The sequence below is a fragment of the Sinohyriopsis cumingii genome, chromosome 5 (genome assembly GCF_028554795.1).
Source record: "Sinohyriopsis cumingii isolate HCF-2022 chromosome 5, ASM2855479v2, whole genome shotgun sequence".
NCBI lineage: Eukaryota > Metazoa > Mollusca > Bivalvia > Unionida > Unionidae > Sinohyriopsis > Sinohyriopsis cumingii.
The window spans coordinates 91,673,545-91,690,273 of NC_142965.1; the positions used below are offsets into that span (position 1 = coordinate 91,673,545).

Sequence of the window (16,729 nt, forward strand, 5' to 3'; positions counted from 1 at the left end):
CGCCGCCGAACCCACGTCTATTATCATTTATTCAAAATCTTTACGGATTAAATATAAAAGCAGACATTAAATGTTCTTCCATGCAAGTACGTTGAATTTAATACATTTAAAAGACACTAAAAAAGAATCTATACCTCAATATGCCAAAGGATTCATTAAAAGAAATAAGTGTTATATTTTCTAACATAAACTGTAATAAAAGAAAAACAGTGAAAAACAGAGTTCAGTACTATTGTGGGATGAGTACCTTATGCGTAGATTTAATGGTTTAAGTTAGTTTTGGTAGTTTTACTTACCTTTCGCAAATTGAGGTTAACCACACGATTCATGACACATAGACCAACAACAATTTATCACGAAATTAAAAAATATCCGTGATCACTGCCATACAAAAGGAAAAGACTTGAGTTGACAGTAGTGGTTACATAAGTCATTTATCAAGCAAGTGTGTGTGAGTGTGTGTGTGTGTGTGTGTGTGTAAGAGAGAGAGAGAGAGAGAGTGAGAGAGAGAGAGAGAGAGAATCCTATACTGTTTCATGGGAGTGTTAATAATTACTAGATTGCTAAGTCATTGTGTCTACTGCGCATTAATACCTTTATTGCTGATTAAGTTCCATCTTCTCATCAGGATGCGGGATTAATCTATATGGTATGGGTGTGTGGATTCTGTGGGGGTTGTAACTAGAGGATCTGAATACTAATAGTTTTCTTTTTAAAAAAATATAAATTGTTATGTTTATCTATATTGTGTCTTTCACATTTGTCCACGTGTATAGCTTGTAAATTGTATGGGTCATTTGTAAACTACGTACGTCATACCTAATTTTTATCCATGATTGTAGATTATACCTTAAGGTAGTGGCCATTTTTAAACAATAAATTTACTTCAGTTCAGTTCCTTGACTTTTCTCTGCGAATTCTATCGTCTACCGTTTTTCATCTTGTTTGTAAGTCATACAAAGGTTGTTTACCGACATTTGAGTTAAAGACTAGCCTTAGTTATGACCTTAGAAGTTTCTGGAAGTGAGATTGTTTACGAATTTGATGGAAAAAATACCCACGTCATGGTCATCATATCATGGCTTAGGTTCAAATAGAAGGTCAAGGTAGTGAATAAGTCTTCATTTCTGTTGTCTTAACATAAGATGTGGAATTACTTTCAGCTGTGTTGAGTTATGTTTTGAGAGGAATTATGTTTAAAAAAATTGTTCATTGGAATATATATATATATATATATATATATATATATATATATATATATATATATATATATATATATATATATATATATATATATATATATATAAATACAGAAAGGCTTAAGTAAGAAATAAATAAGTACTTGTTGATTATTAACTATTTCATGTTGATCGCCTTCACAAAGATATAGCGAGTTAGCCGACCCCAAATAAGTGAGAAAATGAAGAGTTAAATACACGCAGGAAATCAAAGTGAACAACAAATAATCCAAACAGTCTGCTTCAAAGCTTTGGTTATGCATACAAAGAATTCGATCTAGCTTTCAAAGTATTGATTTATTGCGAAATAATTGATTATAATATATCGGATCATTCGTGCAAAATTTGAGCATTTAAAATTAATTTGAGATAATAATTGCATCATTCATCTGCTTTTGGTGGAAAAGTAACAAATAATGTCACATTATAGTTCTTTTTCGGGTAACCTCTTTTGCAGAAAAATAAAAATAAAAATAAAGCGGAGTCAAAGTGTCTACCCATTGTGAACCCCAAGACGACACACATCCATCATCGGTACATACGCTCAATTTGACATGACGTACTGTTCTTGTGATTTGTCTTCGTTATCACGCCTTACTTGACCGATAATAAAACAATATACAAGGTGGAAGATGGCATACAAGTAAGGCAAAAACTGAGTGAAGCCATAGAAAAGGATTATTTTCGATTTGTGAATGTGGATGTAATTCACTCTAGGGAAATTGAAAAAAAAAATAGATCATAAACACCTCTGAAATCAGCTGCTTTGAAAAGTGTTCAAGCAAGCTCGAAGGAACATACATGATACAGTTTATCTGTCGAAATTATTGACTCAGAAGAAAGACACATCGCCGAGATATTTTATACGGAATTTTATACATTTTCTACACTGGAAATAAGACAAAGAATTTAAATCAGCAGTAGTTTAAGGTTTGTATGTTTTTTTGGGTATTATTTTTAACCAAATGCTATTATGATATTCATTTCATGTAACAAATGCTATTATGATATTCATTTCATGTAACAAATGCTATTATGATATTCATTTCATGTAACAAATGCTATTATGATATTCATTTCATGTAGCAAATGCTATTATGATATTCATTTCATGTAGCAAATGCTATTATGATATTCATTTCATGTAACAAATGCTATTATGATATTCATTTCATGTAACGTTTCATATGATTCATCTAATGGTGCGTTCAACCTCTGTCAAGTAAGGCTCAGCATGGGCGAATGTGACATATTTGCTTTAACGTATTTCTTATTATGACGGCCCTACCCCGCAAGCAAAAATAAACAATCAACGACAAGAACCGTTGCTGAATATTTTCCTGAATATTTGTTTATTCTTTTCAGAAAAATCTGATTAATAGTGCATGTATATATATGTGTGTGTGTGTGTGTGTGTGTGTGTGTGTGTGTGTGTGTGTGACGGCAAATCAGCACGTTCTTGGCGCTGCCGGTTTTAAAAACAGAAGGTATTCCTGGACCGCCGATTATGTAACATCACGTTTGGTGATGTGTTATTGTTCGAGATGTTATAGGGGTTGACGCTTACAGATAAAGCGATGCTGACCCTGGTTCTAACCTTCGTAGAGCACAAAATTAAAAATTTCTATTATGTACGAGGATATTATTTATTCGTATTGATAAAAATTATGGTAGTATTATCAAGCATTCTCCTGTAGAATCAAGCGGTAGAACTTTCCGTTCTTTTTGATGTATGTATCACTGTATTTGAAAACGGAAGACATTTTCACCTTGAACATCATTGCGAGGCACAGCGCGGGTACGCAAATCGTGCCTGTATTAATCTCCTCTGCCGACATACAATAGGGCACATTGGTTCTATTCTACATCATATAATCCGTTGGGGAAGGTAGAGAGGTAGGGTCAAGAATGCACGTTTTGTAACCCCTTCTTGTGAGGCATTCTGGAAACTCCTCAGGATCCGATTTTTAAAAAAAAGAGTTATATGTCCTAGAACTAACCTTCAAATTTCTATCTCCTTGTAAAACTGCAGCCAATTCAGACAGTATAAGTTTCCAGGTAGTGCAGCCAGACCAATCGACAAACAGAATAAAGATACAGAGTACGTAAAACGAGATTAGATAGACAAACATATGGGTAGTCAGGTAGGTAAGTGGCCAATTGGATATTGAGGTTAGCATGTCTGTGAACGTTTCACTTATATATGTATCGAGAACTGGACGCGTATAGGCAGAAGGATTGAATAACGTTTTTGCATGCCATTTTTCTTATGTTCTCTGGAATGTTTTCGTTCTTATCAGAGTATTTTGTTCTGTGGGTGTCATCTCGTACACCGTCATAGCTGGAACGTGATTGTGAAAGTACATAAAAGTTTGTCCAGGTTTTATTTGTCACATGAGATTGGAAATTGTTCAGATGGGGTTGTGTGGGGCATTGTGTGAAGGTCAGGTTCTTGAATAAATTACAGGAAAGCGCAAAGATGCTCTGCTACACGGCTGAAAAATTTTAGTTTACAAGTAATTATTATTATTATTATTATTATTACTATTATTATTAGGTAATAATACTAATTTATTTATTATTATTAATTATTACTATTATTATCATTATTAATAATTATTAATATTTATTGTTAATAATTATTAGTATTTATTATTAATATTTATTATTATTATTATTTTTATTATTATTACAGATTATGCTATTATCACTGTGGACCGTGATCGCCCTTTTCTACCGACTGACAAGTGCTCAACTGTCTGACCAAGGTAAATGCATCTATAACTTTGTTATCTGTACTCTAACGCATATCTTTAGATCCTTTTTCTTCTGCTTTACGCCTACCGAACATCATTTTATTTTCGTACAATGCCAAAATCACACGTCTAGTATAACTAATGTGTTATTTATGGAACATACCTGTGGTTAAGGCCAAAAGGAAATTAAAGGACAACGAACTGACTGTGACGAAACGATTTTATTAAGGGTCAAATGTATGTAGACGATTCGTTATTTACCGAAGTTGCGCCTTTTTTTAAAACTCTTTTGCAAAGGCAAATTTATCGATTTTCCCTCAGCAATCAACGAATTACTTAATGCACAGGGTGTCGCTATATTTGTAGGCTCCTTGCCTATGAAAGCGTGGATTATCCATACCTACGATGCTGTTCGGTCCATTCTAGTAATGTAACAGAGTGATGTCTGTTGAAAGCTGATAGTTGTTAGACAGATTGGGTTTAATTTGGACATAATCGGATTTCATATACAATGTAAAGTGATAGATCGGGGGAGTGTGTTTCACAAATCTGACAGTCACATAAAAAGGTTCCACTCCGTAGTGTGATTACATCTTCAGTGCTTACCATATAGTTTAACATCGTTACTCAGTAAGTGTATTTTGAAAAAAACATTTCCAAATGAACTTTGTGGCGACAGTCAATCCGTATACCAATATATACACTGTTTATCGGGCATCTGCAACTTCTTCCAGGGCACGGGTCGGATATCAGTTTTTATACGTACTCCTATGATATAAATATAATTGGATAAAACCAGTGGCGGGCAGATGCATATGCTTTCGGGAATATTTGAATTTATTTGGATAGAACTTAAAAACTGCTCTGTTGGTATGAGTTAAAGTTAAAAGTGTAATGCTCGATTGATTCTATATTCAACGACAATGGCAATCCACAGGTTTGAGAAAAGAAAATGAAATATTATCCGTTTTAAATTTATATGCTTGACCTTAGAGTCATGCAAACCTAGTCAGCCCTGAATTCCATCAACAGGATATGTCTACAATGCAGAAATCTGATTGGCTGAAATTTGTGCTTGACATTAATTTTACCAATTAAATTTCTTTAGACCAAACTTTAAGACTGATATTAGCAAATAACATGATGCAACGAACACGAGGATTCCATTTAAAATGAAGCCAGAGCAAAGGAAAGAGCTTGAAAGCCGCGTCTTGGTTTCTTCTAATACGGAGGAACACTAACGTTATTAAAATATGAGGATATATATAATCTATAGGTAGCCTTTTTTTTTTCATGTGTCAGCCAGGTAATATATATATCCCTCTTTTTCTTTCTCTCTCTCTCACATACATAATGTCACCGTGTATGTATGTATGTATGTATGTATGTATGTATGTATGTATGTATGTATGTATGTATGTATCCCTATCTATGAGTGTTGGGATAGTGATCAGGATACAGCGAATGTTTCCAACTATGTGCAATTAATTGTATTTCTCTGTCTTCTTTTAGGAAATGCTGTTGAGTTCCCACCATCGTTTGGAGTGGCAGGAGGCCTCTTGTCCGGGATGTTGGGTTTCGTAGATATGTTCGACCCCTCCCTTGGCCCCTCTCCCTTTCCCCCTGGGTTTTCTTCTACTGATCCACCTTCTTCTCTACAAGGCTCTACACCTGCAGGTCCGGTACCCTTTTCAAGTGGTTGGTCATCTTTTAATCAATCCAAACCTGGCCACACTGGTTTAGATTTAATGGCATTGCCGTCGCAAGGAACAGGCCGAAGTTCATCGCAACCGAGCACTGAGGTCGTTGATCCTGTCAGTCTGCTGACTCCCGATAACATCCCCAAAAATGATCCAGAAGGTATTGCAATTGCTGTACCCTTCGACATGTTCACACGAGATGTCACCATGCCGTTCTTGCGACTCCGACGGAGTCCTCCACCATTTAATATGTCCCCTCCACCATTTGATATATCCCCACCAGAAGTCGCCAAACCGTTGCAGCCAATCTCAAGGGGTCATCCACCATCTGACAGGGCCACAAGTGATGGAGTCAATCCATTGCAGCCAAACCCAAAGGATCCTCCAGCATTGGATATAACCACACAAATTGGCGAAAAACCGTTGCAGCCAATTCCAGGTGGACTTTCACCATTTAATTTGTCCCCAAGAGATGAAGCCAAACCGTTGCAGCCAACCCCAGATAATCCTCCAATACGGGATATTTCCCCACCAAATGGCGGGAATCCGTTGCAGCCAATTTCAACGGGTCCTCCACTATTTGACATGTCCCCCAAAAATGGATTCAAACCGTTGCAGACAATCCCAGGGGATCTTTCAACACTGGAAATGTCCCCACCAAATGACACCAAACCATTGCAGCAAATCCTAAGGGGTCCTCCACCATTTGATATGTCCCCAAGAGATGGAGCCAAACCGTTGCAGCCAATCCCAAGGGATCCTCCAACACTGGATTCAACCACACCAAGTTTTGCCAAACCGGTGCAGTCAATCCCAAGGGGTCCTCCACCATTTGATCTGTTCCCAAGAGATGGAGCCAAACCGTTGAAGCCAGTTACAGGGGATCTTCCCACATTGGATATTTCCCCACCAGATGGCAGCAAACCGTTGCATCCAATCCCAATGGGTCCTCCACCATTTGACATGTCCCCAAAAAATGGAGCCAAACCACTGCAGCCAATCTCATTGGATCTTCCAACACCGGATATGTCCCCACCAGGCGGCAGCAGACCGTTGCAGCCAAACCCAAGGGGTCCTCCACCATTTGATATGTCCCCAAAAGATGGAGCCAAACCATTGCAGCCAATCCCGATGAATCCTCCGACATTTGATATGTCCTCATCAAAGGGAGCCACACCGTTACCGCCTAGCCAAAGGGGTCCTCCACCTTTTGATCAGTCCATACCAGTGGGAGTCACGCAAAAGCCTAAATCACGTGATCCTATTTTTATCGACAAGTCTTCACTTGGAAGAACTCAATCGACGGGACCCATAGGTGCAGACTCGTCTCAGTCCGTTAACAAGAATGTCACCCCCAAGGAAGTGCAAAGTGTAGGTCAGAGTTTGGGTACTAGTACGAACATGGGGACTATCTTTAGTGGATTAGTCGATCCACTTATGGAGCTCTTTAGTGGCTTGCCTGCACAACGACGCGACTCTCTGGTAAACACATCGGTAACTATAATAAAACAACAGTCCAATAACGCACCCGTTTCGGCCGGATCACAGCAGATTAGACCCGTTGTCAGAACAACCACCACAAAAGAGATAACCACAACATTTTCAACTACAATCAAACGTCCAGGTAATCCATTTTATTTGTATAGATTGATAGGTTTAGAAAAGGCAGATAGGTGGACGAATGAAGAGACAAATAAGCACAAGGATTAATAGATCAATGCAGATATGTAAAATAGCTAGAACGTTTGAGAGAGAGCTTGATTATTACAGAGAACATCAGCGATGCAATATATATATATATATATATATATATATATATATATATATATATATATATATATATATATATATATATATATATATATATATATATATATATTTATAAACGCTCACCATCTTTATATTTGCGGTAGATTCATGAGCCGTGCATTTATGCGTGGTACATTTGTTCATTTTCGCATGGCTTCCGTTTGATGCATCTGTGCCCAGAAGTAAATCAGTTAGTTATATATTTTCTTAACGAAAAGCATGGCTAGAAGGATGAATAGACGGGTGTATAAATGGATGTATGTACACTTTCCATCAACATTTATATTTCATAAAGCAACCTTCAGTACAAGAAATATTCTAGCAATTTATAATTTAAAACTCTACATTTTCTAGTCCTACCAACAGAACCCGTATCAAACCAGCAGATATTGCAAATGTTGAACACCTTCAGCAGTCGGCGTATAGTCCTTGGAAAATCACAGGGTAAGAAAAACAATAATAAATATACTCCCGCAACCACTGTCAATACAACTGCTACTACAGGTACTACTGGTAGTGATGTAAATATTATCATTACTACTACTGCTACTACTTCTACTACTACTATAACTACTAGTTGTAGTGATGTAAATATTATCAAGTGATGTAAATATTATCAATTCAACTACTACTACTACTACTATTACTACAACTTCAACTACTACCAATAATGTTACTAATTCAGTTACTACTAGTAACGCTGCAACTACTGTCAATACTACTACTACTAGTGACTTAACTGCTATCAACACTACTACTACTACAACTGCTAATATCAGCGCTGTAACTATTGTCAACACTACTACTACTACAACTATTACTAGCAGCGCTGTAATTATTATCAATACTACTACTAATACAACTACTATTAGTACAGCCGTAACTACTTTCAATACTACTACTGCTACTAAAACGACTACTAGCAGTGCCGTAACTACTATTAATAATACTACTACAGTACAACTACTGCTACTAGTGCCGTATCTACTATCAATACTACTACTACTACTACAACTACTACTAGTAGTGCCATAACTACTCTCAATGCTACTACTGCTACTACAAATATTGCTAGTAGTGCTGTAATTATTATCAATACTACTACTACTACTACTAATATCACTACTAATAAAACTACTACTATTAGTGCCGTAACTACGATCTTTACTACTGCAACTATAACTACTACTACTATAACTAGTGCTGTAACTACTATCAATATTTCCACTACTACAATAACTAGTAGTTGTGCCGTAACTACTGCCAATACTACTACTACAACTACTACTAGTAGTGCCTTTACTGCTATCAATGCTGCTGCTACTAGCAAAACAACTAATATTACCAATTCCTTAACCAATATTAATACTGATACTTGCTACTGCTACAACTACTAATAGTAGTAGTGTCGTAATTACTTTCAATACTACTATTACTACTACTAATATTATTTTTCAGTCGTTGATTCTTACTTTGTAAGATTCATTTCGATGAATGTATACGTTTTACAGTGTTAATTATTGCACTTACAATATATAGTATAATATTATTTTATGCTTGAGAACCGTTTGGGCTATTATAAATAACTACTACTTTTCCTGCAACTACTACCACTACGACTACTAAAACTACCAATACTATAGGGTTATAATGAAAGTGACGACACTGATGATGATGGTGATGATGATGATCTTGCATAGAAGGGGTCTCACTAAAGAGTTAATCAAATAATTTCTGCGTGATTCTGTCGTTGACAGTCCATATTTCCCCCATTTCCAACGAACTCAAGACGACATTCGTTTCAATCTGATAGGTTCTTAAGAGCTCAAACACTGAAAATAATATACGTATAATCACCTAATGACCACATATCACAAAATGTTGATAATTTCAAACTTGCGTGGTTGTTCTTGTTTCACATTTGTACGATTCCTCAGTAAGTCTCTCCGTGCCAAATATATCACATCACGTTATGCAATTTAAATCACGAACCAAACACCCAACACAAAGAATTATTCGTATCTCAAATTTACTAAACACATATACCTAAAAATATCCAGATAATTTCCTACGTTAAAAAAGTGGAGATGGTCCATTTTACGAAATTAATCCATGCTGTCATAAAGTCTCATGAATACTGTACGTCCTGTCCTGAAATTGGCTAACTAAGCTGTTTGACAAATATTCTCCTATCACTGACTCCGCATAATCAACAAAGAATCATTAAAATCTAGGAAATATATAAGCAGAGACAAAATTACAACTGTCACATGCCCTAAATAATAATAATAATAATAATAATAATAATAATAATAATAATAATAATAATAATAATTATTATTATTATTATTATTATTATTATTATTATTATTCACAAATCATAGTATGTTTTCCGCGAGTAACATATATAGATACATATATACGGTAATTTTAAAAAAAGAAAAACAAATGCACTCATTTCCATTTCAGGCAAACCTCAAGAACCACAGAAAAGCAACACTCAACCTGTTCAAACGATGGGTCTAAACAATAATGAAGGTAAATGGAACATATGCCTCACAAACTAATAAGAGATTGACTGATTGATTGATTAATTAATTATTAATTAATTAATTAATTAATTAATTAATTAATTAATTAATTAATTGATCGATCGATTGATTGATTGATCTCGCATGTGTTCCTCCAAAAGGAACTAATGTCGCATGCTTCTTTTTTCTGATAGAGTCAATACAAGCGACTTTCCATAAATGATGCATTTTTAATTCTTGATTAATTTTAAAAATCTATCGTATCACTCCGATGGAATACCTGTATTGTATTTTGTCTTATGTTTCAATGACCTGATTTGTCATGCAGGATTCATTCCCCTGATATGCCATACAGGATTCATTCCCCTGATATGCCATACAGGATTCATTCCCCTGATTTGTCATGCAGGATTCATTCCATTTGCATTTATTCCGAAAGAGTACAGTGAGTTGATTACACGCTTAGCTTTATTGCAAGATCGTTAATTTTCATTGGGGAAAACAACTCCTGCATATTACAAATTTATTGTTCAAAAACCCCAAAGTAATTCCATTTGATGAGTACACTTTATTTTTTTTCTCTACGGAGTATCAGCTAAGCACACTTGCTAGGATTGTATTTCAATTTCCAGTTCTGCACATACGTATAAGCCGCATTCACGACTATCTGTAATCCATTCAGCGTAGAACTCAGCAGAGTAGTATCGCGATCTAAAAGCACACCATATATGTTTATCTGACCCATTGTTAACCCGCAACTGGCTATTAATAGTTTGTTCAAAATATTTAGGTACAGATAAAAAGAAAAGTGGACATTACACGCCCTTGACCAACTCTCCTTCGTAACGGTAATGTGTTCGATATACGTCCTCAACACGATACACAATCACTTGACCGTGTGTAGGAATCAGTGATTATTCTTCATATTTTTGCACGAATTCCTAAATGCTTTAAAAAATTTAATAGTCCCATTGCCATAGCCTAACGAATGCCTTTTCGTCATCAAGAAAATCAGAATATACATTAGAGTTATTATTTATATAGTACATGAAACATTCTTGAAGGGTAAACGCAGAAGCCCTCCAAACGAAACCCAAACTAACAACAATGTGGACAATTTATTTTGTCTAAACACTTTTGAATTCTGGTCATCAAGATTATTTTCAAACAATTTTTCCAGACAAGCTGTCACGGGTCCTTGTTATCTTTGCCATTTTGTTTGAATATCGGAATATACATTCCAGATATACACACATTAAGTAAATACTAAAAATAGATCATATAATCAAAAAGGGAAGAAAAACGTCTGTTTAAATTCTTTCCACCATGCTTTGATTGCTGGCTGGACACGTGATCAATGCCTGGTGATTTCTTTTTTAGTTCGAGAGATTTGATATGCCACACTACATCCTCCTTTTTAATAGTATCACGTTTTTTGTTATCAGAGTCTAATTTGCTTTGTTCGTTTATCTTGACACTATACTTTGCTCTTCGTCTCTTGTATTACGTAATTTAGTAAGATACTGTTTCCATAAAGTGACACATTCACCCGAATTATTTGATTCTAGTCCAAGGAATACACTATTACCATAATCTGATTAGTTTTTCCTACTTTCGCTAATGACTGTGTAGGACTAGTTAATTCCGAATTCTACACGCTTTCTTATCTCTTAAAAAAGTACATTTTATATACACCGTTATCTCTAGGCTGAGTTTCTTTCTGAATTCTCTGTTTTTGTTGTTGCAGTCTGTGCCTCTAACTTTTCCTACTTTGATCCATTCTCATTGCTCTTTTCTCATTTCTTGATGAAACATTTCAAGGCCATATTTCTTCCAGAGTAGTTTCAAATGCGATCTCAATTCAGACTTTGGAATATATCTGTCTGATGCAGGTATTTCCGTCTTACTTATCAGTTCGTCACACCTGCTTATTTCTCCTACGTTTTTGAAATTCAAGAATGCAGAGAGAGAGAGAGAGAGAGAGAGAGAGAGAGAGAGAGAGATCGAGATCTGATCCATCCTATTGGGGTCCTTCTATTATGAAGTGGGCGAATGTTACCGTCACAAAATCCTCCTTGCAATGGCTTGCAATAACTGTCCTTACAATATCTATATTTTTTCTTGATTTGACAATAAACAATACAATGCTGCTTATTTTGTTTCTGGCAATCGACTGGTTCAGAAACATCCGAGTCGATAGCCTTTCGATTGGATCTGGTAATTACAGTCCCATAGTCTCAATATGTCAATAAATGGTATCTTACCTTTTTCGTATATATGCTAGGTTTATGACGCCCTCTCCTAGGAATTGGCCAATTACTCTGGCTAAGAAATAGCTTCCACAATCAACACATAATGACTAAAACCTAAAAAAACTATGAACGGAGACATAAATTCAAATAGCACACACCCTATGCTTATTACAAACAACAACAACAACAACAACAACAACAACAACAACAATAATAATAATAATAATAATGACATCATGGACAAATCATTGATCACTTTTCGCAGATGCTCTCTCTCGCGGTAACAAAAAGATACATACATACATACATACATACATACATACGTAGATACATACAGGGTAATTATAATAGAATAATAATAAAAACACTCATATCCTTTCCAGGAAAACCTAAAGTACCACAACAATCCAACATAGTGACTGGTGTGAACAAGGATCAAGGTAACACACTTTGTAAAATGAAAGAAAAAAACATGAGAGAGAGAGAGAGAGAGAGAGAGAGATTTTTTGTAAAGTAGAAGCAAGGCAATACTTTGTTTCATTACCGTTAGTATGTATCACACATACTGTACTTTAATATGATTACATCGAAACTACATTTCATATTGAATTAAAGATCATTGTCCATCGTGCATTTTGAACTGCAGTATATTTTCTGCAGACATATGTAGGAATAACTCTTCTAGGTATGGGCAGACTTTAAGGATGCTGACACCCATACTGATTTTAAGCTAACTGATCGATAAGGAATATTTGTATGTCCTATCTCTTAAAAAATAACGATGTTGTCTATTATTAAAGCGTATATTATCAAAAGAAAAACTAAATATCCCTCATATATTTAAGCACTTTGAACGGTGACCTAATTACTGAATTTAGCAGTTTTATGTAAAGGAGGAAATCATTAAATTCTTCAATGGTAGTAACCTTGCCAAATATTGCTCATTTTTAAATGCAAGTTTATATTTTTCACCAGACCATGCAGCAAAACGAAAGTGTTCTCTCGCTTTTCTCAGTAATCCGCCTTTCATTCGGTATGCATGCAGCCATCGTTACGACTTTTTCATGGAAGCCCTATTAAATTCGTGATAGTCAGGCACAGATACAAATCTGTGTGAATATGTGTTGTCTCTCTTTAACGTGGTTGAAGTTGTCTTTCTTTAGGACTCAAGGTAATAATTCAGTTCCCGAAGCAAACCCATGCTTCCTATTGTTCCATATCAATAGTACTGTGATTGATTGGAGTAATTTGATTGAATTACGACTTGAGCGACAGTAAGCTGGTATTCACATAAAAAACCATAAAAAGCTTTCTGGTTCATAAACTCTCAATTATAATTATCTGTGTGTGACGCATTGAGAAAGCCACATCGGATGCGCTTAACCAGGCTGACTGAGCCGGACAACAACGTTTGACATCATGCTTACGTCAGTAATGTTTTTGACGGCTTTCATATAAGAAAGACAAATTTTGACTGGGATCGAAACACATTTTGAATTAACCACAAAACCTTTGTTGTAAACTTCTTCTTTTGATAAATATAATGCTCGAAGTAATATCCTTCCTGCCAACTAATTCTAACCCTAATGCATGATGCACTATTCTGCATTAACGCACTCGAATGATTCGCCCAAAAGCGTTGGTAAAACGACAAGAGTATGATATCATTGTGGCGTATGTAGAATAATTTTTTTATACCTATTTATTTAAACAGGACCAGCACCGATTGGTGGTCAGAATTCAGGCCCTACATCAAGCCTGTCCATTGCCAGAGGAGGAAACTTGAGTAGAATCCAGAGTCCAGCTCAGAGAGGCCCAATTAATAGCGGCCAAGGCAGAGGTCAAAGTCAAGGAAGAGGAGTGCAGTCTCCAAGCGGGCCTTCGCAACAAGTTGTTGTGAACGGTTTTGGAGTAATCGACTTTGATCCTGTAGCCTCAGACCCAACGGGGTGGACAAATATTTTACTTGGTCTACTTAACCGACTATGAGCACCTTACAAATACTCGAGTTCCCTTAATTAGTTTTGTATATTGACATTACTAGTTATTTCAGATTGCGGCATATTTAAAACTATCGCTCTCGAGGCTAATAGTAACGAGTCACCAAATAATACTACGACTAAGATCGCTACTGTCATACTCTTTAGAAACAAAATTCCAAACTTCCGCTAAAAGTCAGCATTAAAATGTAAAACTTGGGAAATCTTTGGTGGCTAACAAATTTAAACCCGCAATGGGAAAAAAGTAACAGATCTGAAGATCAGCAATCTCATCGATTGTTTTATTTTGTTGAGTCTAAAACGTTAATTGTTGGGCATTGTTACATACTTAGAGATGTATGAACAATGAAGCTGTATTTAATTGTCATTATACATCTTTAACATGTTCTCCGTTTGTTTTGATTGTTAAAATTTTGCTTTGTGTCAAGGCGTTGTTTCATTCTTTAGGTAACATCGGTTATATTTTTGTATAGTAAAAGTTTTTTTTATCAGAGTATTTCTTCATAAACACATTAGTTATGCCGTCGAATAGCAATATATTGTTTTCTGCATATCATCGTTTCGTTCTTGACAAAATGGTTCAAGTAATACAGAAATCGCTATCAATTTTGGCTGCAAAAACAATATTGGTCATTTGGATTTTTCTGGGATACGTCCCACATTTATGAAAATGCATGCATCGAAATGACTTGACAATCAATAACGTTGAAAACGTGTTCTTTTTGCATATAATGCCAGGTAATGAAACTTGAACATCAGTCAGATCACTTTCAGAAATTGGTATAGCCATGCGAAAACCTGGAATATCAAGATTTCATGTTTTGGCTCCTTTTGTAAAATAAACTGATAAAGATATAATAATATCCCAATTCCTGTAAATGAAGTTTCAATAGGGATTGACGTCTAGCTACGACATTTTACAAAACGAATGCCAACCGCGTAGAACGCTACTACTATCGACGCCATTTGCTTGCATGTCATTTGGCTTTTGACTGGTATCCTGTTGTCATTTGATATGTTCATCGTTAAACAACATATAAAGAAACTCTACGGTTCTGCATAGGACATATATATGTTTACAAATTTCGATATATGTGGCCAATGATGATTTTCAGAAGCATGCTACATGATTTTGTCTGTGTATTTTGTAGTTTTATATTCTTCTTAAACATTGTAAATAAAATAATTGTTTAATATATGCATACTCTGTTTCATATTTTATAAATTAGCATATTTGAAAATAAAGGCATATTATAATATTTGTAAACATATGTCTAAAATATTTCTAAACTTTCCGAAACCGGACAGAAGCAAATGGACGGGAACAAGTCATTCGTTGCCATCCCCATTTGATTTATTTAATCAATGAGATCATCATGACCAAACATTACAAGAACACTTGTAAAGATTCGAACACTGTAAACTTAAACCACAGGAAATTATTTGGGACGAATAATTTTATTTCTTTTGCATAAACTGGACCCCTTTCCATTTTCGAGCTCAGAATTTTGTGTTGTGTAAATACTAGTTCTAATATTCAGGATTTCCATTTTATTAAGTGGAAATGTCACAGAAGCACATATCGTGAGGAACATAATCTGAACAGAAAACAATAATAATGTGATAGAAAAATAAAAATAACTTTTCTTTCATGCTCATTTTGAGGATAGACTTGTTGACTTATTTACAGTCAAGTTATATTTCTGTTAAACAAAATATAACATTTATAATTTAAAAAAAAAAAACCAGACTGCCGAAATACTAGGGCGTTGCATACAGCTGCAATTTCTTTAGACGCATGTCTGTTTTCATTTCAGACCATATATGGTTAATGTTCCACGAAAGTAGACACAATGTTCAGAAGAAAAGTCGAAATTCGGTATCTGACAATCTTGTAATGCCTTTTATGTGCACAAGAGACAATTGACGAGACATTGTTTCTAAGGGACATAACTCTTACAGGTGATGAATCATGAAAAACATTAATTCAAAATTGATTTTATGCACAAAATCCCCCAACAAAAAAGAAACAAATAAGAATCAGAATTATTTTTAAGTCTTGAAATTGTATAAATTTAACATAACCCACTGAAATCTAGTTATATCCTTTTTCGACAAATTCCCAGGGGAAAATTAAAATCATTTGACTGCCCATTTTGCTTACACCCGACGAAAATAGCTGCAGTCTTGACACAGTTTGTTTTTAAATTTGTAACAGTTTATTACAATACGTTTTGCAGTATCACCTCATTGTAATATCTTTCCTTTTAAATGTTGAATGATTCCAAATAAACGGCACTTTGTGTCTGAAAAGAAAATCTAGTTGAAGTTAAGATTCTTAAATTCTGCACTTATGCGTATAGTTTCTTAAATCTGCGTATTTTAAGCTGATTGTTTAGATCATGTTCATAATTTCATATTCAAATAAATACATACATGCCAT

General features: G+C 35.1%; 1 protein-coding gene across 1 annotated transcript; it reads left to right on the forward strand.

Moving 5' to 3' along the window:
* The first annotated feature begins 1,756 nt into the window (after positions 1-1,756).
* Positions 1,757-16,729, forward strand: LOC149799755 (uncharacterized). The gene is made up of 7 exons (XM_089959146.1): positions 1,757-2,168; positions 3,934-4,006; positions 5,507-7,318; positions 7,858-7,947; positions 9,973-10,041; positions 12,670-12,726; positions 14,001-16,729. The coding sequence occupies exons 2-7, from the start codon at positions 3,937-3,939 to the stop codon at positions 14,273-14,275; spliced, it is 2,373 nt and encodes a 790-aa protein (XP_089815272.1). The 5' UTR covers positions 1,757-2,168; positions 3,934-3,936; the 3' UTR covers positions 14,276-16,729.